The following is a 24,646-nucleotide window of genomic DNA, read 5'->3' as shown; positions in this document are numbered from 1 at the left end:
CTATGATACCACCTAAATTATTTAATAAAACATGGTTATCTTGAACACGAAAATATATATCCATTGAGAGAATTAGAGTGTTCTTTTTGCGCTTGTGATACTTTACTTATAGACTTGCTATATCGGCCAGCAGACCTTGAATTCATTTCTATTTTATATCATTAACCCTGGTTTTTTCGATGTACGAAGGAAGACCTATGGTAAATGCTGGAAGTAAATATGATCTACGTAAATTTCACGAAATCGCACAGAGGCCAGTATCTTATTCTGATACCCAAGGGACGCCATCAGACAGCTCAGCTTCATACTCTTGTTTCTAATCGAGAAAAACCATGTTCTCGATATTATGAACGAAGTGATGATCAACATCGGTATACTACAGACATCAGTCCATAGGTATATTGTCGTCAACGTGTCATTTACGTAACGATAGAAAGGGCGATTCCCCCCTCGCCTTCTTCGAGATTATCTCTCCGACTACATTATAACTTCATCATATCGTTAATCACTAACTTATAAACGTTTAGAAGTGCTATGAAAAATTTAAAAGATCAAACATTTATCAAAGAGTATTAAAAGATGCATGATTTACTCTTGTGAAGTTTCTGATACGCATGTTGCGACGCCTATTTCACCGTTTAGGAGCGATAAAAGAAGGCACGAAGTTCTATAGGACAACAGCAATAATAGACCATCAAACATAAAATATAGCATTGCCCGCACTAATATATATATATATATATACATATATATATATGTATATATATATATATATATATAGTCATCGAGTGGGTGTAAGGTGCTCGTGTCTGCCAGCCAACGACCAGGTTAAACCAGTCTGCTTCGTTTCAGTAAAAGCAACAATGGCGAAACTGTTTAAGCAACCTAAGAACTCTTACCTACTCTGTCTGCTTCAACAGCGACCGGTAGTTTCTCTTGAATGGATAAACCTTTGAGGGTAGGTTTTCTCTGATATGAATCTCACTGAGTATTCGAAATTAGACAATTACGTGCTTTTCCAAAGTTAGGGAACTTACGGAACACGAACTTGACCCCAGCTCCCCTGGCAGTGATTGTGTAGCACACACAACCCTTCCGAAGTTTCTCCTTGGGGTGACTAGTTTTCTTTGTGGGTAAACAACAGAGCATGGCTATATCACAGACACGCTGTCGAGCTACAATCGACATGGCCCCACAAATACGGTCGTGCTTGCAGTATTATCTGGTCAGCCGGTCTGGTTACCCGTGATGTTCGTTCAGGCTGTTAAAATGTTCTGCGCACCTATTCAATACAGGATCGGACGCTAAATTTAACGACACCGTCCAATGACTCAACGTATCGAATCAATAACGTATCTAAATCGCCAGCTATCTTATCGCGGCCATTGAGACGAGACGAACTAGGGTAGGCTCGTCGTGTGTATATTTATACGTTTCAATATACGTACTGTTTTATGTAACATGTGTTTTACTTTAGATTTGGTTCGGAAGCTGTCGATGTTGGTAGCTACGGCGCGAAGCACTATAATAGAGAGCTGCTGTTTTTACAGGGGAGAAGTGGAAAAGCAGTCCAGCGCGGAGTGATGTTTCTCATAGGATTATCCATCACGACTGGACTAGACTACGAGACACAGAGGTTTTTAAGAGAAAGGATTTTATTTGAGGGGTCTAATTATTCGCGAGTAATATTACATCTCAATGTGAACCATGGTAAGTGTTACCGATTCCATTTTACGAACCTAAAGATAACTGATTTTATTATTATTATTGCGTTCAGAGAAGCAGACATGGTTAGAGACTACTGAGTTGTTTATTTAATAGGTTATGTAGACGCAAGTTTTTTTAGATAAGGTTGGCCGTTCCTATTGCTCTTCTTTCATGTTTTCTGCTCTAACAAAGTTACATTTTAGTGTAATGTAATGCTAGGAAGGGAAATTATCACTATGTGAGTGGGTAACTCATATTGTAATACGGTGAAAGTATGTCTGTGTATTTGTGCGTGTCTGTGTGTATGTGTGTGTTTATCCTACCCTTACCCAGTATCACCCATTTACTCTTTCTCTTTCTCTTTTTGTTTGGAGGGCTTCTCCGATGCACGGTTTTAACTTAACGCTTGACACGTTACAGGGGCTTCCACGATACACCTGCAACACCGCGATCAGCCGGTGGCATTGCTGCTTTTACTCTGAAATTCGGTTACAATCGGTAAAATAACCAGGTCAGCTATTAACTACTCAAGGCGATACTAGTTCGTTTAGCTCTGCCGTTTCGAGCCGGATCTCGATAGTGTCGGCTTCGATTTTGTATATACTAATGATCAGTCGCAGTCGTGGACGCAGCTCCTCCTTCAAAAGTTACAATGAGTCTCTAATGAGTGAGTCCTAAAATCGTTCGCCATAGGCTTCGAACTAACTATTACTGAATGTGTCCTTGATTTGATACTGCTTGTGCTTCTTGTTCAAGTAGCTTTACTGGATCATTTGTTGCGATACAACGAGTCGGATCACATCAGTGAGTCTTTCTTCGAAAAGGTGAATTGCCAATAAAATATATAGATGTTTCTGCTGGACATAAACGATTGTCAGACTGACTAGCCGTAAAGCGGCCATCTAATCTAGGCAGGTAAGTAACGCTGCGTATGATTGTATTCTAGCTTACTCTTCTAAAAACGTTGCACCCAATCCAATTTGTGTTATCTTATGACGAGTCAAATTGCGGAATATTGAATATACATTTACAAATACATCCCTTCAATTCGCCCGTAAGCAGGAACAAACGTCTTTTCCGTTATCTAACTTCTAACCGATTCGGGTCGGGTCGAAGGAGCACTTGCGTCAATGCATCTATTTGCTACTGAGGACCCAGAAAGAAAGTGCCATTTTTTGATTAAACAGTTGCCCAAGACGATTAGTAATGTTGAAAAACACCTATGCCAATTTGTAGGGATACTACATTGTCTCGCTGAAGCAGACTTTTTTCACATACTGCCTTCGAGGACACGGACAAAAATATACCGTCTTCCCGCATCTCTCCTAGACCATACGAGAGTTTCTTGGAGAACCTAGTATCGTTAGCTTTACTCTCATCTTCTGTCCGATAGAGTTTATCAATGGAAAAGTTAGAAGCGTCTTTGGCCGACATTTACTTGAAATTTAGTGCTGCAATCTTTCTATTGATTGTCAAGTTGACGCTTCAAAAGGTACACTCCCACACGATGCTAAAGGTGCGTCAAATGTACCATTATTGTTTCTACAATAGACTTGCTAAGCTCTACGGCACTGGTGCACTGAGTTTTTCAGTGAGGTTTCTTTCAAAGCTAGTCCAATTTTAATAGATAGATAAATAAGACTCGCTGGGGCTAGACCCGGTCGGGTATTTTTGCTTTTAAGTATAAAATTTAAATTCAGAGGACAGTACTAGCACGCGTCGAATGCAAGCGACGCTAAATACAATGCCAGCCGGCCTAGCTCATTAAAAAGCCGACCATTAAAATTAACTTATTAAAAAAGCAGTTTTTCAAAAAGAAGAAGCAAATTCTATGAATTTAAGCGGTATAATCAACGGTCCCAGAATCGCATTGCAGACATAATCCAATCAACTAAGTGGAAGATACACATTGATTTTAGGTACGACCTAAATATAATGATGACCAAGGACTTGACAATAATTTGAGTTCTTGACAAATTGACTAGATAAACTATTTGTGCCGTGGGTTCGAGCGAACAGAAAATTTCGGTAGTTCATCGCTTCTCTGGTGTGAGGCGCTACAGGCACCAGTAAATTGTTGAATTGATCAGTGGACCTTCGACAAAAAGGCTTACCGTTCTAGAAATATGTAATGTTATGACAACGCTATCGTTTCCTTAAAACTACTCTTGCAGAATTGTGAGACAATCAGTTAGAAGCTTAGGCTCCTTTACTAAAAATCGTTTAGAGGATTCGTACAGAAAACTCCTGATTACTGTTACTGCATTTTGAATGAAGCACTAATTTTTTTTCCCAAAAACTTCAGTTGAGCGACAACCGTTGATGTTTTCTGCAACAGTTTTCTCCTATACAAATGTTCTTTTATGCGTCTTGTATTTCTGAGGATTAGGTCGGACTCAGTTACAAAAAGCGGCTGGCATTTTTGTTTTGCTTTCCATTAAATTTTAAGTTGAAACATCAGCTTCATATAGAAGTTCCGTATGATTCATAGAAGAACATTTGTGCGAAAGTCGTGTGCTACACAAATCATTAAAGGCTGCCGTTCCAGCAAAATTGTTGGTAAAATAATTTAATAAAGTACATGTGTTCTAGTGCCTCATCCATTCCAATAAATATATTCGGATAATTTCAGATATTACATATCTAAAAACCCTGTATATACTAATTCACACGTAAATTTTCTGTCCATAGAATAAAAGAAGAAGGCCGAGAGCTATCTTTCTACTATTTGTAAATAGCTTCCATGCGTTTATTGTAATAGCAAACATTACCTGTTCTCTTCAACGAAGCGTCGTGGTTTCTATCGGTTTTTGTCAAAATAGCCTTTCGAGAATGAGAGAGACGTTGACGAAAACGATCCCGAAAAAAAAAATCATCAACCTTTCACCCATGATCGTTAAAAGCAGCCAAGGGATGCATTGTCTGGGTTGCCTGATTTACTGGACTGGATTATTTTATGCGTTTTCAGGCCATGGTAGCGGACGGAATTTAGTACAGCATTAGACGAAAAGAATAGAATCCGACTGTGCCTGCTGATTAGTAGGAGTAAATAACAGTCCATTGTCGCGCGTTCAATACAATGTTATTATTTTAACATTGTAACTTTTGAGAAGGCCACTTATATTGAGCGAATTCGAGAACGTTAACTGAGCCGTACCCGTTGTTTCCTAGGTGTTATTAAGTGAAACTGTAATGTTTTTATAGGCATGTGAGCCGTTTCTACATGATACAACTACTACAACTTTAAAGTGAAGCAAGTAGCTATGCATGTTGGGCTGCCTTCTCTTTCCGTAATTAAGAGCTTGATTTTTTTCTTTAATTATCGATACTTACACTTTACTAATGTTATTATTCTCTTTCGAATGTAAAATACTGTATTAAACGATTGCATAGCTCTGTTTTCAGTCACTAGAGTGAATTGCATATATAATTTACTCTAATTATCCATAATTACGATAGCGTACTTTACAGATTAAAGCGAATAGTGACATTTTTTTTACAATTGTACTGCAGATTTACGCTCTGTGACGCAAATATATTATGAAAAGGAGATGATCAAAAATTAAGAAAGCATGCGGTAATACACGTTAAAGGCCTGCGATTCGCCCACGTCTGAGCAAAATTATGATATGACGTATAAGGTTTATCTCGAAACCCGGTTTCGCGTCTTGTTTTGCTAACGTCTAATTAAAGATCAGCAAAAATAGCTAAATTTAAGCAAGATCTAATTAGAGTTGTTGAACTATACTTACGTTAGTCCTTTGCCAGCAATATATGTTATTACAAAAGCAATGAACAATGCGGACCAGGACCAATTGTTACCACTCTGTCACCATTTTCATTCAAGCAGTGCTATACGCATAACCTAGACAGAGAACAAGCACAACCGCATTCGATGGAGTCGGCGTCAACTCTTCAATGATTCCTGGTCAACAACTCTCCTTTTAACTAGAATTTCTAGTATTAGATTTGGCCAAGCAGTGAGCCTTGCAGGTTCTACATAGTAAAAATCCGTCCGGCCGGCCGTCCGTGCCAGTGTTTCGTAACGCATTTGGCTCAGCAGTTCTTCGTCATTGAAGATCCTGAGCCACGCGAATAATACAAGGCGCATTAGGTAATCTGAACGCCATAAAATTATTTTGTCAATAGCCACTTAATCAGGACAATGGCTACCGCAAACTTATTTTTAGGCCAAATCAATGTGAGCCGTAAAACGCCGCATTAAAGCGCCCATAGCTTCCAGCAGGAAGTCATGAAGATGATAGTCTGATGACAATAGTACGTAAGAATTGCAGCAAAAAATCAGTGTTGTCATAATGTGTACAGATACACACGTGTGTAATCGTTGTTAGCTACTGAAGATAAGCTGGCTTTTTTTTATAGCACACTGACAGCCAAGGTAAGCCATGGAAGCGTCCTTCATATATCTAATAAAGCCAAGTAATCATCACTGTATCCGTTTTTACTTAATGTTTAAAGGTTGAAGTTTTTAGATTCACCGGTTTTGCGCCAGGTGTCAAACGGCGTTACTCGACGTCCCCGCCTGGATCCTTCTACGCAAAACTACAGTGAACACCTTTTTCCCCTAACTAACAAATTCCCTACGTTTTTTGTACGCTCGAATTTGCACGCTCGGCGATCCTGTTAGACAAATAAGTTCAGGGCGCTTACGACTGCTGTCGAAGTATCACGGTGACGTAATGCTCATTTTTATAATATAGCACAGGAAAAGCTGTAAATCACTTCAGTCCTGGCTGTTCCTGTTCGAATACGTCTTCTCCCAACGTTGTTCTCGCGTGGGATAGCTTAAGAATAAAGCACATGGTATTTTTTCACAGTAAAAAAAAATATGGTTAACTTCCTGCAGGGATGATGCACTGTCTTTATTGTATTCACCTTGAAGAACTGTAGTTATATGAACAGGATTAGTCACTGCTACGGCTACCGTTTACTGATACAAATGCAAAATAATATAGTTTATTGACTATTCGATCCATAAAAGAAAATAAGATCTATAAGAAATTTTGCCGAGAAAAGGTGGCACGGCTTGATTCGACTTCGGCCATGTAAACCGACAGCGATGTCCCTAGTCATCGCCGCGTGGCCTGTGCCAGCTGACCGCAAAAAATAGAGAGGCCTATTTGAGTGTCTGGAACTGCATCCGAATATTCAAGCTGTAGTATTTGAATTTATCAATCGCTATTGGGCCAAAGACTGTTGAGTTCGTAGGCTGGGCTCCTGTGTTGCTTTACAGACTTCAGTAAACGCGGTACAAAGGACGGTGTGCAGTGTGATCGGTGGAACAGGCCGATATACCAACGATGGTCAGTGCGTTACGATACGATAGCTGTATTACTACGGCTGTATTATAGTGATTATTATTGCATCAAAAAAACGTTTTACCAAATACGTGCTTGGTTTGGACGCTATGTCTTTTGCAGGATGCTGCAAGAGAAATGATAAATGAAAATTGCTTGCAAAGTCTCGTATGGCACCTTCGGCTCCGCTGAGATCAGTACAGGTGGAACGGAAAAGACGTTCGTAAACAATGGCCATTAGCCCTACTGCGTGATTTTTTTAGAGATTCTATTCATCGATCGGAACCGATAATGATTCTGGTCAGCGAGTTGACCATCAACATTAGCCTGTCAGAGTTTAAGATCCACGATAGACCTGTAAATACATACAGTTTCAGGCCTAATTCTAGAATGTAATTACTGGTTTTAAAAAGGCACGTACGTTGAGTAGGAATGAAAGTCTCGAATAGTTTAGGAAAAACATGGCAAACGGTATAAAGAATTAAGAAAAGATAGATTGTCCGTTTAAACGTGTGTTTTTTTTATGTAATTGTCGGCGACGGATGCGTGCGTCTCAAAAGCTAATACCTTCTCTAGGCTTTAACTGAAAATAGCATCATATATCTAGAAGGTAAATAGTAACATAAAAAATAACCGATTTATTGACCTTCGAACAACAATTCATTGCGTAGTTGCTGTTACCTTGACACCTTTCATTTTGTTACACCAGCTCCTTTAGCGATATAATTCAGTACGTAAGTTAAATTTACCTCTTTCTTAGACTCATAATTGCTGTTCTTACGTTCTGATATAATTAAACGTCTCCCCAACATTGACTTCGGCACCTTTGTTACTATATACAATACATCAGCCTCACGCGCGAGAAAAGCTTTCATTAGTGACAGCATAAGAACGATTTATCTTAGTAATGCCATCTAAAGCCGTAGAACATCAATGTCAATAGATTTCAATTGGTGTGCTTTTGTTCACGTGTCTATACCATTCGTATGACATAGAAACAGTCAGGCACCGCCAAATGCATAACGGTGAGGAATTCTAAAACGTGACAATTATCAGGGAAATATGGGAGTCCCGTTATTCAGCGACTTTGAATAACAGTTAATAACAGTTATTAACCGCTTAGGTATTTTTTGCTGCATAGGGCACGGCTGTAATTGTTCGTTTTGTCACAACTTCATCTCTGTTCATTAAGCATATCTATCTACTTGATGACTCATATTCGTAACTTTGGTGTAATTGATTGGGAATCACTGGGGGAACATGGGAAAAGTTTTAGACAGCTCCATTTGTGCGACTTGAGCCGTATAAACGAACGGAACTGCTCATTGGCAACATTCCAGAACTCCAGAAACATCAAATCGGTCTCACTACACAAGCAAGGGTACCGAACAATCTGTGAGGCAAGAAAAATCTTCAAGGAAAGTAAGTCTGGCGTCAGCAAATTAGGTGCTCATCGCACCTAAACATATTTGTTAGTTACCTACCGCAGCTAACCCAACGGTATAAAGAAGTTTTTGCGATCATCTATTTCGTATAGCGCCAAGGACTTGTCCTTATAGAAGATCTTGCTGAACGTATTGGGATTTCGCCAACAGACCTATGACACGACATCGTAATTACGTGCCATGCTAACCGTTCGTCAAACGACTTCAATTAGGTGACCATGGCAAAACACTCATAGAAGTTCGTATGAACCACTCAGAGCAAGCCGTTGCGCATTTTAATACATCGTAAGTATATTCCATCAATAGTGTATAGTATTGATAAGGATGTAATTAATGTAGCACGTTTGAATTAAGCGGCACGATCAGTTGACGTCATTTTATCTACCGGGCGACAGTAAATCTGTCTCCTGCGAGGGAACACAGTTTTGATTTACTACGAGAGTATGGCGCGTTACTCTAAATGTAGGAATAACTGGATCGTCCTTTTACTAAAACTGGACTTGGAAGTTACTACGAGGATCTGTTTCACGATCCATTCGAGAAGATCTTTTAAACCTTGTGTCTAACAGGAGAGAGCAACTATGATGTAGGACTATAGTGAGCATCCAAACATTTCTCTAGACTCGGATGATAATTTAGCGAGTCACTTTTGCGCGCGAAAGAAATACAAACAAGAATGCGTCCTAACCTCAATTTGTAGAAGCTTGACCGGAACGGTAATTATTTTGAATATCTCCTTTTGCATTGTAAACATTAATTATATGCAACTATATGTTGAGTATTTTGTTCGATCCAACTCATTCATATCTATAACTTTCTGCCATTTAGGTAACAGTAACTTATAGATTACTTATTGCACTGCTTTAAAGGGTCGAGTGTGATGATACTGAAAGTAATTTCGACATCATGTCTAAATTCGAACAATTTTTTTTCTAAGGAGTCATCGAAATTTTATAGAAATGGTTATCACTGGGCTCATGTCTGGTAACTACGACGAATGACAGCACCTTCAACTGTAACTCCTGTACTTTTGCTAGCGTGATTTTCACTGTTGTGAAGCCGCCGACATCGTCGCGCAATAAAAACTGGCTCACTTTTTTTGTCCATCGATGTTAACTGCATGAAGGCAGAGTTAGCTCATCATCTCATCCGATTGTTGACAACATACTTCATCTGAAACCGCAGAGCCTTTTCGTGGTTGCGCGTTTGCCATAGGACGCTGTTCAGTTCTAGTCACCCGTTGACGCGACTGCCTGCGATCGTTGCAGACGATCAATCTTGACTACCAAGTCACTGCTTTAGCTGTCAAGAATAGGCCGCTAATGTAGCGCGAGAGCAAAGGGAAGCACTTCCTTGCCGCTGTCGAGCGCCGCTCAAACACAACTTTTTTTTTTTTTTTTTATCTTACTATTTGCCCGAAGCGAACGGGTATGGTATTTTGTATACGTAAAATCTGAGTGCTAACAGCAGCGCTCTTTCGCATAGCTGAATGAACTAATAGCGGAGTTTTCAACACCCCGTTATTCATCTTTGCCAACGGCTTTCAATGAGCTTCACTTTTGAGTCCGAAATAATTGAAGGCTTACGCTGCTTCTACCAGTAGGTCCTATGACCGAATATAAAGTTGATCGGCAAGTGTCCTATGATGCCCTTGAATCAGTCGAATTTTCTGAATTGGCCAGCGAAAAGTACCAATGACGATTATGATCGAGTATGAGCGCATCTATAGCACAAAAAAAAAGTGCCGCCAAATGACATCATTTTCGCCGATGATATTAACTTTTTTCGTATTTTACACTGGTCGACCTGGCATAGATAAGGGTGGACGCGGTTAGAGTATCAAAGCGTTAGCCACTTGTTTTGTCAAGCACCAACCATCGGTTTAGTCCTTGACAATATACCGAGTTTCATGTCACGACAAATATGCCACGATACTAACTTTTACATAACTATATTTAAATCAGTCTACATAAAATGCACAACCTTCTACTGCAGACGGTCAGTTGTTAGCGTTCTGGTCAATACGCTAGTAACAACGACGAGCTATTGCTTCACGAGCTCGATAAGCCTCCGAATCTTCGAGTGTTTTCTGGCGAAGATTTCATCTTTGAACTATTCCCAAAGGAAAAAGTTAATTGGCATCAGATCTGTTGAAGGAACAAGATATTCCACAATACTCTTTCGGTAAGATTGTCGTTAAGGTATGTATGCCCGCGCGTCATGACAATAATGTGCAGATGCTGTTAAAAACGAAAATCGCAGGAAAAAATGAAAAAAGCCCTATCAAATGTGTAATAAAACAGATATCTGCAGTAAAATCAAGTAATTGTTAATACTTATTGCCAAAAAAAAAAGGCTGGTTTAATTGTCATTAATATTCTTTTGGCATACATGCATGTATACGTTTTACGCTTACAAAAAAATGATAGTGCATTTTAAGGTTACAGTTCAAATCGCCGTTGTGGTCTCTGGCGTACGGCAAAAATAGCCGTATCGAGTGAGAAGGCCCACGATGCAGAAGAGGTGCATCTATTCAACGCTGATTTTACTGGTAAGTACAGATATCTGGGCTCTCTTGGCCGAAACTCAATAACTGTGCCATGTTTATGATCTTGTATGACGAAGATTGTATGGGCAGTACCGTGTCGAGGTGAAAGTGTAGGAAACTTGAATGATCAAAACGCATTTTTAATTTGAAAAAAAGAAAAATTTGATATTTGAAAAAAAGAAAATATGATATTTCGATTAGTTTGCTTTCGGAAAAGCGATCGGAGGCGTTTTTTTTCTTTTTTCTCTTCTTTGTTCAGCGATCACTGATAATGAAGTGGCGAAATCCATGTTTTTTTTTTTCTATTAAACGTAATATAATTGTTTCGCGACAACAATACCGGGTTTCGGCTGAAACTTCAACGCTATAACGATAACAGGAAAGATATTTTTAAACATTGATCGTGCTATCGTATATAAACTCGACAGAAAAATCTATGATCCTTTGTTGTTGCTTTGATTTTCTAGTGATGAGCCTAAGAGAAGACACGATCAATCGCTTGTGGTTAGCCAGAGAAGCTCCTATCAAAACCACGATAGATTTCAATTTTATATGAAATTAATGTAAGTGTCTTTATGTGGTTCGTGTGTGCGTGAAGACATTGGCTTTGCAATAATTTTCTTCATAAAGCTGTGCTATAGCATTATTCCCTTAAATAATAATTATAATAAGGAAATAACGCCACAACATGTCTGCGTTGTAGGCATCAAGATATCTTTATCGCAAAATTTTCTCAAAGCGAAGCTCGTTCTTTATGTACTACATAGCGCATACTATACGCATATTATGTGCATAGCAGCTGCCGACCAAAAAAATGCCCCCTACTCAGTCTGACCTCAAATCGGACATCGAAACTTTTGGATCCAGTTAGTGATACTTTTAATTACACCATCCTTTAAAAAAGTACATGCAAAACTACTTATCTTCTTGATAGTTGCCTAGCACTTTTTTTCTTCAAAATTATTTCGCCGAAAACACTCGAATTTTCTCCCACCAACGAGAAGAAAATAAATGCCCGAAAAAGGTCAATCAGCATTACTAATTAACAAATAGCCCAGCTAGCTATAGTTAAAACAGCTATACTTAGGTAATTTTTTTCTAAATATGTAGAATACAGGCCCTTACAAATTCTGAGAACAACCAATCCAGAACTTTAGCGTGACGTTATTTGCCATAATTCTGACTGGCTTCGTTTCAAATCAAGAGTTGTTACCGGTATTATTATTGTTTGCGCAAGCCATCCGTATAAGCGGAAGCAGCGCCATTCGGTGCCTTATCCTTTTACGTAAATCGGTAATAACGAATCACTCGCTGATGGTCGATCGGTTTCTCGTCAGAAAATCCACCGCAACAACAATTCCAAACGGACAATAGTATCACAGCCCATCCTAACAACAAGCGAACAACTTCCTAACTTCAACTTATAATGAATCAACTGAAGTTACATTATCGACTCGCTCTCGACACTTCTGAATTGTCTGCTTATGAAGCTTCGACCGGGCATCAGTGATTGTTACGAGAAGCATCGAGTTTGTTTGACGAGACGATGGTGATGATGGTCATGATGCTACCCCCAATGGTGATGACAAACAACGTTGATGGACAAATGCTGATCGGCACTGGGCCGTTTCATAAAGTTACTCAACTAAAATAGCAGCATTTACCTCAAAACAAAGAAAGCACAATTACTAAAATAATTACCTAAAAATGACTACCCGATGACTGAGTACGCTACATAGCAAAGAATAGACCAACTCACCAGGTCTAGATTCAAGCAGACCACGCAAACACACCTCGACCACCAGACCCTTAGAGAAGATGTGGGATGGAAATCTAACAGAAAGGGTCTAACGAGAAATATGGTGAACTGGAAAACAAAGCAAGGTTGCATTTCAAAAGATGTTGGTTTCAATTATTTTATTAATACTTCTTATTAATACGAGTTAAGATACGAGACTTAAGATACGAATGCGAAGACTGTTCAGTTACAATTTAGAGTGGCTATTTTTTCTGAACATGGGCGTCCGTCTTAGAATCAACAACAGACTCTATAAAGAAGAACTTCAATCCCGAGCCGATAAAAGAGAAGATAACGAACTTGTTTTGTGGAAATATCTAAATTTTGGTAAATACACCGACAATCAAAGGGAGATTACCTTTATAAACAGTACGGATGATTATTCCTTAAAGGAAATGTATCGTCTTTGCCAGCGTAACTTAATGCAACAAAATATCTTCGATAAGTAATTCAGTGAATTATGTCAAGACCATATCTTGAAAATCTTGAGTTCTATATCGTTCCATGCAAGCCGGTTGTCTCAAAAATGCCTTCGTGTGTTCCTCTTATGCTTCGCTTCGTAACCGAATAATCCATAGGCCTACCTTAAGCCAGGGATGAGTCGTGGTGATGTCGAGTGGTGATTTCGTGGCGAAGGAATCTATATGTAAAGCAAGAACAAACGAGAGTGACCGACCATGTGCCAACGACAAAAAGTATCGTGCACAATGCATGTACGTCTATTGGATGTCATGTACATGCAGATTTACAGAAGTACCCTTCCTTTTCAACGTATCGACATCGTCATTCAGACCATTGCCAAAGATTAACGCATACAGCCACATGGTTTAGAAAGTATGAACGACAGAAAAAATGACGATGATTAGTGCACGGTGATATGTCTCGCATGTGTGGTATAAATACGCGTTCGTGTGTGCATATACTTTACATGAAGATATGGCAAGTGGACTGTCACACGGCATGCGGACCAAAGCAGGGATTTCACTTTTGTCTTTTGCGAAATCCTGGCATCACCGAAATCCTAACTAAGTGTTCGCTTCGAAGCTACAGAATACGCTTTGTATAATAGTCCGCGGAAAACAGCACACAATGGAGTGGCAAACGGTCATCTTGCTAAATCAGTTCCCATTGATGGCTCTTGTAGCGTTGAAGAAGTCAGCTATGCTGTCTTCTTTTGTATGACTCGCATCAATCGAGCAGGATCAATCAGAAATCGGTACGCTAAATAGAACGAAAATGGCATTGAAGATGGCGATATCTCTATGCTAAAGCTTTTAGAGCAGTTGATTGTTGGCCGAGAAGGCGTGCATTGGCGTTCCCAGATGAAAAGATGCTTCATACGAATGAAGACATCCAGCGCACAATTAAATACGGTGAAGGTGCGTACGAGCCTAATCAGCCGGAAAGGAATACCATATAATCCATTTGGCTGAGAAGAAATTTCATTTCATCATAGCCTACTTGTAAGCGTCTACAATTAATCTAGGGCGTAGTAGGTAACACATGAATTCATATACGCTACCGTTCTGACTATGTCGGCTTCACATGGTGGTTTCCTCGTCAAAACATGTAAAATGATTTTAGCTTTTCTATACAACCACGTAATTTTGGAAGGTATTCTAAATGGCGGGGATTGGTGAGCTATGGAATATAGCGCATGCGCAATATCAGTACATACATATATATACTGCACGGTGAAATATGTGCAATGGCACGTGCGAAGCTGTCTGTAAGTTGTCATATAAAACAGCAACATGTTAGATTTTAGCTTTTCTAAAAGAAAAAGCCAACCATAAGAAAAGTGTAAAAAAGGCATCACATAAAGTCCATGTGATGTCCCATATCTAGTCGCTTGCAGTTTGCCTACGTGGCTCATTCGAGCAAGAACGAGGTATTTGACAACACAGTACGCTACCCGGCCAATCGATCGGCCGGTTGCCGACAAATCAAGGGCAAGATAAAGTTAAAGGGCATAAAATCTACAGGTATGACAAGAATTGTGGCCGCTACACAAGCTCAATCCCTCAAGGAACGAACGAAGCCCCCACTGTGTAACTGTCGAATGCTGCCCATACAGAAAAATTTGAATTTATCTCGCTATTGGATTTTTTCCGTTGTTGAAATGAGAGAACGGTGGAATGGGGATCGGCTTAACGGCTCACAGCTATCATTAAGAGTCTATTTTAGATTTAGAGCCACAACAGCAGCAGACGAAAAAAAAATAACGACGATGAATCATAAGCGATACCTCGTTTACCGATAGTGCGATAGATGTATGATCTGCTATCGGCTGATGATTTTCGCGTACAGTCTGCCCCCGCAACCTGGTTGTAACCACACTAACAAAAAGCCCAGGGGCACATTTATTTCCTTCAATCTATCTATGCGTGCGTGTATATCGACATCGGTAAAAATGAGGAGACTCATCATCACGTCACAACGATGATCAATTGTCGATTTAGCAAACATAATTTAATAGAATGTAAATGTCTTATGGCCTGTGAGGTATATTGTGGACACGTAGATGTATGGACGTATTTCCGCCGTCGATACGGCTGTGTGTAAAATAAGTGTCGTTGTTGTTGAAACAACAAAAACTTTAACAGATACATTTGCTTTCACAGATATGCTCGTATGTAATTGTCAATTAGGGAGGGCCAAATTCTGGTAATAAAAAACGACATATTCATATTTAAGAACGGTAGTTTCGCTACTTCTTTGCTCGTCGTTGGCCAGCGGCGTTTCAGCTTCGCTTGAAGTATAATAAATTCAGCTATTATAATTAGTGCTTATTGATTTAGATTGAATTAAAATTTGTACGAATGGAAGGTAAGCTTTTGGTACGACGATCGAAGTAATGTAACTATATCATAGCATCATTAAATCTAGAATATTCCGCTATATTCGGATCGACAAGAAAGAGGGCGGGCTACGTTTTTTTATTTTGGGAACAGATCAGAGTCACAAATTGAGTGTAAGAAAAAGTCCAGCATTGAAAGATCAACTGGCTTATGTAGAAATATAAAGCTAGACTATGGAACTACTACGAATGTCTAATAAGTAACTTAGTGATAATAGTCAAGTAAGTTATTAAAGCATACAATTTAAATAGAACATGTTATTACAAAGCTACTTGATTGTAAATGGGGCTAATGGTCTGTCTTGCAGGCACACGAGCAACTCCATTAACGAAAATGGCTATCTGTATGCGGTGTCCTATTTAACGAGTTGCGCGTCTTTGATTGAGATCCTAGGCAGTGTTAGGCGTTCTTTCTGCATTCATTTTTGTTTGTTCTTCGAGGATGCTGAAAGCTGACGCAGTATGCAAACGACCGGCCTTCACTGGTAATAGACTATTTACATTTAATTGCAAAAGCTTTTTCATCGAAAACAACAGAAGCGTATTGAATAAACGCTTTCCATTTAATAAAAACCCATTGTTCTCGATCAAGCTGAGCCCACATACGTTTCATCTATTTTTCTTTATTATTATATTAGTCTGTGAGAACCGAATCCGATGGACTCTTAAGTTAAATGATAAATTTTGAGCTACAAGCCGCTAAGAGACAAGACTGACTGGCAGATATTTCAGTCGTCCGAATACCTCATGTGAGTCAAAGCAGGCTGAGTTACTCCCGCAGAAATGAGTACACAAGGAAAAGGTACTTTTTAGTCTTAAAACGACCCTCCGTAGTCAGGGTTTTACTCGTTAAAAGCCACCGCGCTGCGAGTATCATCAAGGACATTGAATATTCATTCAAATAAGCACGCTTTCAACGAAAGTACCGTACGTGAATGGAGGAAACGTTTCAACAAAAGAGATTGGAATGTTGAAGATTAGCGAGGAGGCGGGCAGATATCAAGATCCGAAGGACAAGGGCACAGTGGCGTAATTGGGGAGACTTTTCACCGATACAGAACCTCAAGTTTAAAAATTCCTTGGGCTGAAACTCGGCATTTCCCATATAACTTGGTACAGAACTGTGACAAATACAGAAGCAGAGCAGAAAAATGGGTCTTACGTAAACTGACTACGGGCCAGTGGGATACGCATATGAGGTGTACCGCGTGCGATCTGCGGAATTTTAATCGACGAAAAGTCCGCCTGGGGCTATAGATGTTGCACACTTTGATTTCTACGGCCAGCAAAGTCGAGTTTGGTAGCAGTGTCAATCGAGTAGGTTCAAAGCTACGGTAATAGATATAAAGGGCGTCTGCTGCTGAAATCCTTGTCGAAAATGGAACAATGAATGCAGCCTGTTATGTCGAGTTCCTCACAAGACTTATAAACCCTTGGTACGACAATGGAAAACACACAGTCTAACTGCTTAATGACAAGGCCGGACCTCATAATCCTGTCTCAGATACTTCCTAGATTGAGTAAAGGAATATCCAACGTTGGCTTTAATCCGCTTACTCTTCCGAGTGAAGTCCATGCGGGTTATAAGGCTTTTCATGCCTTAAAAAGGACAACTGGGGGAAAGTATATCCCACTACTGATTCACTTCAGGAAGCTACAGATAGAGGAATTACACATAGGAACGCGAGTGGTAGATAGATATGGATATTTAAAAGCTGCCAGAGCGCTGGGATGAGAGTTTAAAAAACAAAAGGAAGTACCTCTACACACACACACACACACGAAAAACATCATTCTAGCTCCACTCGTTGTAAAACCATTTGATTTCGGATCGAATTCACCAGGTTCGCCTATATAATGCACACTGTAGAATAAGCGAGGTCTGTTTACTGAATAGAAGGGAATATTAGTTAGCGTAGTCTTGGATTTTAATTACCGATTTTTCAACTTACCTGACACACCTTTTGGCACTTTTCACTTCAAGGCCTCCTGTTCCTACGGCAGCGTAAGACGTTATTGTCTAACTACATCGTACTCAGCGTACAATTAATTTTCCATATGACCAGAGGTACCGTTCGAACCAGCTAAGCGAAAATAGCTAAAATCAATTTGGCGCCATTGCGAGATATACTATTTAATTGTCTGCTTGGCAATAGCGTATGTACTGCGTCCGACAGCCTGTGTGGCAGGTAATTGGTTGATACTGCCCATTTAGTGAGTTGTAATTATTTCTGTCATTATTATTATCATCATCATCATTATCACAATTGCTAGCGTTATAAATATGCAGGATTTGACCTTCATTTTGGAGCAGAATGAGAATAGAAGCGCATCTACGACGCGACCACTAGCTACAGCTGCTCTTCCTCCGCCTCCCCGGGCCGTCGGGGGCAAAACAGTGGTGCGATAAACGATGACGGCGGCAGAGATAAATTCTAGACAAATAAAATAAAGTCAATAGAACTGCTCTTTCTGTCGACGGTGAAATCATCAACAAATAATGCTGACAACATCAAGTAGACATATTTACAATTTGCCCTATTTCAAAGCTTGGCTGAACAAAGTCAAGCTGACATAGGTGCCATCCGTTGAAATAGCTCATAAAGAAACAAAGCTCAAATAATGGACATAATTCTAGTGCCGTTGGCCGTGGCGGCAAACAATGTTTCTGAAGACCTATCTCTAATGAAGAAATAATGTGTGAAACGTAGGCTTCGTAGCACGATTGCCGAGAAAAGAACAATTATATGATGCTGAACGAAGTGATTCACGGATAATATCGTTCCTGCTTCCAATATCGCCCTTCCCGATATTCTTTCCTCGAAAAAGATTGGCTATTCTGGGTCTAATTAATGGCTTTTGCTGCTAGCTGCAACGAGCGAGCCATTTCAACAATATGGATTAGAGTAACCCCATGTGTATCGCAAACAGCCTATATAATTAAATGACAGCTTCGTTACGCGTGACGTATTCCGCTGGCGTCTACGTACATAGATAATAACTGCAAATAAAGTTAACAAGTCAACTTGAGTGAATTGCCATCCAGCGATATATACCTGCACTGACTTGAACCGGAACATCAATAATACTGCTATGTTCGTGGTAATAGTTGTGTACTATGTAGTCATGAATGCATATCTTTGAATTTAATTCAACTATTCCTATCCCAACTTTCCTGAGACGGTCGTATTTTGTTTTTTGTTTTGGCTTCGTGTAGCAAGAACCCTACTAATTTGGTATGCACAGAGACGACCGGAGCATAGCGTGCAACGTACAAATCAACGGCATAATCGTCAATATATACCCTCTGCCAAACTGTAAACCGACAGACCTTCTCACTGGGTGAACCTGTAATTGTGAAAGACTGCTTTAAAATGGAATCGTCTTCGTGACAACACGGTACCACATGCGTGAGAAATGAGAGTTATTCGAATAAATATGTTCCTGATCCCTAACAACGAAGGCCATATAAGACCTTTCGTCGGTACCTGGTATCATTGATATAAACATACCGCTAGTTTTGTCCGGTAGTAGTGCACCCACAGACGTACACAATTATACCTCAGTTGGGCTTGAAAAAAAATGGGCAATTCTTTGCCAGCTATAATTAAACGCTTGTACCCAGAGTTGCCATCTAGCTAAGTACTACGTTTAAAACCGACGAGAAATACATGGAAAGGATGATTCGCATCAGACATGACTTTAGCCTTTTTGAGGGTTAAAAAATCCGCCCGCCAATGGGTTGTACCTCTTTAATGAAGCTAATAAGGGCCTTTGAAGCTGTATGATAGGCTTATTTGTGATTGAATGATTATCTATTGTTTGAGGTGTGTCCTGAAACTAACAGGCCAATTAGAAAGTATACGCCAACAGCGGCGCTCGGTTAAGTCCTAATCTAAGCGTTTGAATATCAGTTGGCTTTACTGAACGGAAATTCGCGTGCGTCACTGTAGTTTTTCTGCCGTTAAAAAGCAAAAACAACGGAATTATTTTTATCTGAAATGGTAGTGCTCGCCAAACGGGCTCACCATGATCGAGTGGAGCTTTTGAAAAAAAGCGTCCCTTATTGAAGGGAGATCTCTCGTGTGTCATAAACAGGCATCATTCGTTTCAGGAACTGCTACAGCTTAAAGCATTAAAGTCTGTTGTAAATTGCAACTCGGATCGTTACACTCTGTTTTAATACTGCAGTTTTCATTCTTATGTCGGTACCCATAATTAGCTGCAAAAATAGTCGTCCGTTTAAACGGATGGGGCAACCAGCATCAATTTACCTTTGCCCATAATGGAAATGAAACCTGTGAACGTACATTATGACGATTACGTACATCCCAATGAATACATTTTACGCTCAAGATGGTCACCGATTGCTTGCTTCACGCTTCAGTTAACAGTAATTTTATTGCAGTGACTTATTGATGCTTCTGCTTGTTGCATAGGGGGCGGAAATTGTTCTCGAAAAAAAAAATGTCCAACAATCCGATCCAAGGGCCGAATCAGGCCACCCTAGAATTATCGTAGCTGTAGAGTAGTAGTATTTGAAACAGAAGATGATGTTGACCGAAGTAGCGACGATGAAAGACGGACCGAGCGCATGAAGAAGCCATTGTAGTTTTGGATTTCTAAGATTTTCCCTTTTACGGAATTTACGAATGCCGTTTGTGAGAGGCTTCCATCATGGTCGGGCAGACGTCGTAAAACAGAAGCGCTAATTGACTCAGCGGGATAGATAATGAGCTATATTAATATCTGTTATCGATGCACTTCGATTTACGTATTGCAATGAGAAGAATACCTCTTACGCATACGGGCAGGAAGTGTCGATGAAGGACTGATGTCAAAGCTTTGTTTAGCGCGCTTCAGCAGACAAGTCTGGAAAATCGCCAAGATCACCGTTACAATGTGAAATGAACTTTAGCGCGGTATTTAGAATCGATAGAAAATGAAAGCTATTCAAATTAAATAACTATGGAAGTATTATTAGTTCTTTATATGTATTCTCTAAAGAATGGTTGAAAATTCTGAGCTTGAAGAAATTTAAAAATCTATACATTGATTTATTTATATTTACGTAATTTCTTGTTAACGCTAAACGTTCTCGCTTATATTACATATAGTATTGTAACGGATATCGGTAGAAAAAGGTAGGCGTACTTTAATGCGATAAATAACCAATTGGAATATAATTGATTCGTACTGTGACTAACTCATCAGCAAGCATTGCTACTATTATTATTATTACTTAATTTATTTCTTTTTTGCGATCGTCTAGTTGAAAAATTATTTTCATCCCCCACCACCCCATATGGTAATAAGGAAACAACAGATATTTTTATTAACTACACGGAAGTATTTTTTGGTAATCGTTGTGTTCAACTTATCCGGAAGCCGGTAAAGTTGTATTGTTTGGTGATTGTAAAGCTTTCTCCGACGAAGTAAGCAGCCGATGACAATGACCCGTTTCACATCACAGAAAACAGACGCTTTTTTTTTTTATGTTTCCGACGCAGTGTTGACGAACATAGTGTAGCGGTTTGATTTTCAATTCAAGACAAGACATAGATTCGAATTATTGCCTAAATACCCTCAGTCAATCGATAAACTTTCCTTCGGATGTTGACCAGAACTAACGAAAAACCAGAGAAAAACGAAACAGAGTTCACTAAGTCTGAAGTTTCTCAACTATTACATACGAAAAGGCATCATCTCTGAATCTAGAACTATCAATATTTCAGGGCTGTTTATTATGAGAAATCAGCGAGAGGAAACATCATATGATCTCTAATGACGTCCGTATTTAGAAGTATCTTTTTCTAAATTCTTTTTTTCCTTGAAAATCCACTTCTAAGAAATGCACCTTTTCTATTTAGCTTTTCAGCTTTGATAAATCAGTGGCATCACCACAAGTCGATGTCCGATTCCTCTTTACTTCGAAATTTAATTTCCGGTCCGATACTACCTTTGTACCGAAGTTTGAGTACCAGCTCGCTATACCACAATTTCCCCCTGCGCCGTACGTCGCCCTTTATCAGGTGCCGATTTAAACAACACTTGTAAAATACTTTGCAGAGTAATCAGGTATTATTGTTTACCAACTTTACGTAGATGAGACTGTACAACGAAAGCAACACAGCTCCGGTAGGACCAAAAGTGACCATACTGTAGCAATAAATAGTAGGTAGACCGACCGACAGGCAAAAAACAATTATTCTTGGTGACCTCAATGAGGAACCACAGTATGCGAAATCGATAATTTTGTTCATGTTTATATGTACGACTTCAATTTGATAACGCGTTCCCATGTAGAGGCCTCGTTGGTCGAAATAATAATTGCGAATTTGCTAGAGCCAGACGAAGTATATATTACTTAGTTGTAGTAGCAGAAAATACATTCTTTTTTTGACTCGGTTAAGTGTAGGTTATGACTGCAGTTTTTTAAAATTTCGATTACTATCTGCCGGCTAAACGCCAGTCGCCACCGCTTGCCACAGTGCCAACCCAAACGCCGGACACTCTAACGTCGACGCTCATAGTTCCCCATATTTTCGAAAATGAGGGCATTGAACAATATCCAGGCGAACGGGCCTATAAGCGACAAAGGAAACTTTCATCTCGACGCTTAGCCGGTTACGGGAGCGCAACGGCTGGAAAGGTATGTTAAACTTGACGAATGTCATATATTGGTGTGAATGTTTATACTCTTAGCAGTAATAATAACACCCACGGAAGCTCTTTTATGTCGTAAACTTTACGTAAAGAAGGTACGATGAAGTTTTGTGTACAGTCTGACATAGATCCGGTACGCTGCCCCCCGCTGCTGTACAAAAGATTTGTTCATTTATAGTTTCTTAATAACTCACCGTATTATCTTAAGGTATTCCATTATAGAATTATTTTATGACGAATGCCTTTCTGTGCAGCCGCTATCTTATTCATTAGGCCCCGACGTCCGAGGCAGCTGGGAGCCCACTCACACACAAATCCTCGAAGCATCATTAGCCGATGAGGACGATCGTCACTATGAAAAGCCTAGATACAGGTACGCCTAGACTATGTTCAAATGGGACATTTACTAATAGACAACATGTGACAAGTACAAACCTCACCTCTATCTCCTGAACGCCATGTATCATCTAAACGTTTTGATTATACAGATACAATACGATACACTACCATATCCAAGTCCTTCTTTTCTCAAAAGGGTGAATATCTTGCGTTCAGACCGTGACTATTTGGTGCCCAGAGTCAGGTACCATTTCAATAGGTCCGCGATAGGTAAGTTTAACGTGTTTTGTAGACAATCCGAAATCGTTGTTAAACTGCATTGTTTTTGTCCAGTTTTTAACAGATTCGAAGGAAACATGTTAGCTAAAATCTTCTTTTTTCGATGCGCATGCAAACATTCTTGTGGAGTAAAAGTAAAAACCGATGAAATATTTTAATGGTGTCCGTGAAAATTTTATTTTAATATGAATACCTAGTTGGTAACTTTGCCCTCAGATACACACAGGTGGGGATTTCCTACGGCAGACAGGCCGATTACCACCACAAGGATGGCGGGTACGGCCCCTATGATCCACACGGCACTCGGGAGTACGCAATAGCGACGGGATCCTATCGAGCCGACAGACGACATTGAAAGATTGCTATATATATATATATATATATATATATATATATATACCTATATATATACCTTTAGTTGCAAGCATAGATAGCCTATTGAGCAATGGTTGCATGGCAAGTAGATATAGAATATGTCTTGGATAGAATAAAGGATATGAATATTTTCAAAGCGATTACTGCCCTTTAATACATAAGCAGTTGTATGTTATCTTCTAAAGCTGTCTGTTACATTTTACTGCTCCTAAGCGCCGTCCAAAACATATTTGACAGAAAAAACGTTAAGTGTCTGATAAAACTCTGGCGTTATGTTTAGTATACCTCTGTAATGGTTTATAAGTATTTGGCTTTTCTATATACTATATAACACTATACAACAGGATTCGGCTTGGAATAAAACGAACGTTAATGTTAAAAAGTAATAATAAACCTTGTTAAATTCGAGTTGTTATCTCATTTTAATTAAAGTAAGGAATCATTGACGGCCAGTCGGTACACACTGCCTGGTTAGATCGCTAGAAAGTCAAATACTAAAACTTGTTTCAAAAGGCGCCTGAAATCATTAGTTCGTGTTTTTTCATAGCTTGCTGTTTTATCGTAACTCTGATCCCCGACGGCTGCTGCAACGCGGACTGCTAGACCGCGAGTCCCCCATGGGGTGGGACGGGACGAGAATATCACAGTAGTGGTGGTATCAAAATGCGAAATTTACTGTTTTAGTACTTCTTAGACAAGAGTAATACATCGTTCACCGGAGTCTAGTAGTTGTGAGCGTCATTGAATGAAGATCATTTTTAGTCTGTTCCTCCAGGTTAGAGATGGCCATTATTTTGATCGGATCTTTTAATTCTTTAATCTGTACATAATTTTGAATTTTTTATTCTTTTAACTACGATGTACCTATGTGCGTCACACGAACATGCCATAAAAGTAAGGACTCGAAAAGTGATGATAAACTACGTATTTATAGAATCATTAAGGAGTGGACGACTTGACATGTTACGATACTCGAAATGTTTACGCAGTACTTCCATATAACAGATTAGGACCGCATAAGCAAGAGCCTCGTGTCCAGTACCGGTCTTCAAGACTCTACTTCTTTTTCTAAGTAGAATCATCAGCTTTAAACGAGTGTAGCTAGAAATGTTCGTTGCAAAAATACAAGTCGATGGATCCTTGAAGATAATGCGTCTACTTTAACAGAGGTTTAAATAACGAAGGTACTACTTCGCACAAGATTAGGAAAAGACGGATCTTTCATATATATGTATATATATATCTAGAGGACCCTGAATAAAAAGGTCAAAGTGGCGGCCTATTGTCGGTTGATGAAGTGACGACGAAAAA

At 39.5% G+C, this 24,646-nt stretch overlaps 1 protein-coding gene across 9 annotated transcripts; it reads left to right on the top strand.

The window, feature by feature from the left end:
* The first annotated feature begins 2,123 nt into the window (after positions 1–2,123).
* Positions 2,124–23,743, top strand: LOC111270875 (uncharacterized). Of its 9 annotated transcripts, XM_022851344.2 has the most exons (8): positions 2,124–2,622; positions 8,366–8,755; positions 10,466–10,654; positions 10,911–11,021; positions 21,547–21,708; positions 22,149–22,328; positions 22,597–22,715; positions 23,177–23,743. In XM_022851344.2, the coding sequence occupies exons 4-8, from the start codon at positions 10,983–10,985 to the stop codon at positions 23,313–23,315; spliced, it is 639 nt and encodes a 212-aa protein (XP_022707079.1). In that variant the 5' UTR covers positions 2,124–2,622; positions 8,366–8,755; positions 10,466–10,654; positions 10,911–10,982; the 3' UTR covers positions 23,316–23,743. The 9 variants fall into 9 exon arrangements, with proteins under 9 accessions (XP_022707079.1, XP_022707081.1, XP_022707080.1 ...); XM_022851346.2 differs by lacking the exon at positions 8,366–8,755; XM_022851345.2 differs by lacking the exon at positions 10,466–10,654.
* Positions 23,744–24,646: the final 903 nt, after the last annotated feature.

The sequence above is a fragment of the Varroa jacobsoni genome, unplaced genomic scaffold, assembly GCF_002532875.2.
Source record: "Varroa jacobsoni isolate VJ856 unplaced genomic scaffold, vjacob_1.0 contig00166, whole genome shotgun sequence".
NCBI lineage: Eukaryota > Metazoa > Arthropoda > Arachnida > Mesostigmata > Varroidae > Varroa > Varroa jacobsoni.
The sequence above is the reverse complement of the archived record's forward strand: the minus strand, read 5'-3'. Positions and strand labels throughout refer to the sequence as shown.

Bases quoted from the DNA above. Each gene is read 5' to 3' on its own strand.
- LOC111270875 (XM_022851350.2), top strand. From the start codon at position 10,983: ATGCAGAAGAGGTGCATCTATTCAACGCTGATTTTACTG. The intron at 11,022-21,546 runs GTAAGTACAGAT...TTTTCTATTTAG, and splicing joins ATTCAACGCTGATTTTACTG to CTTTTCAGCTTTGATAAATC. The intron at 22,716-23,176 runs GTACGCCTAGAC...CTTTGCCCTCAG, and splicing joins TATGAAAAGCCTAGATACAG to ATACACACAGGTGGGGATTT.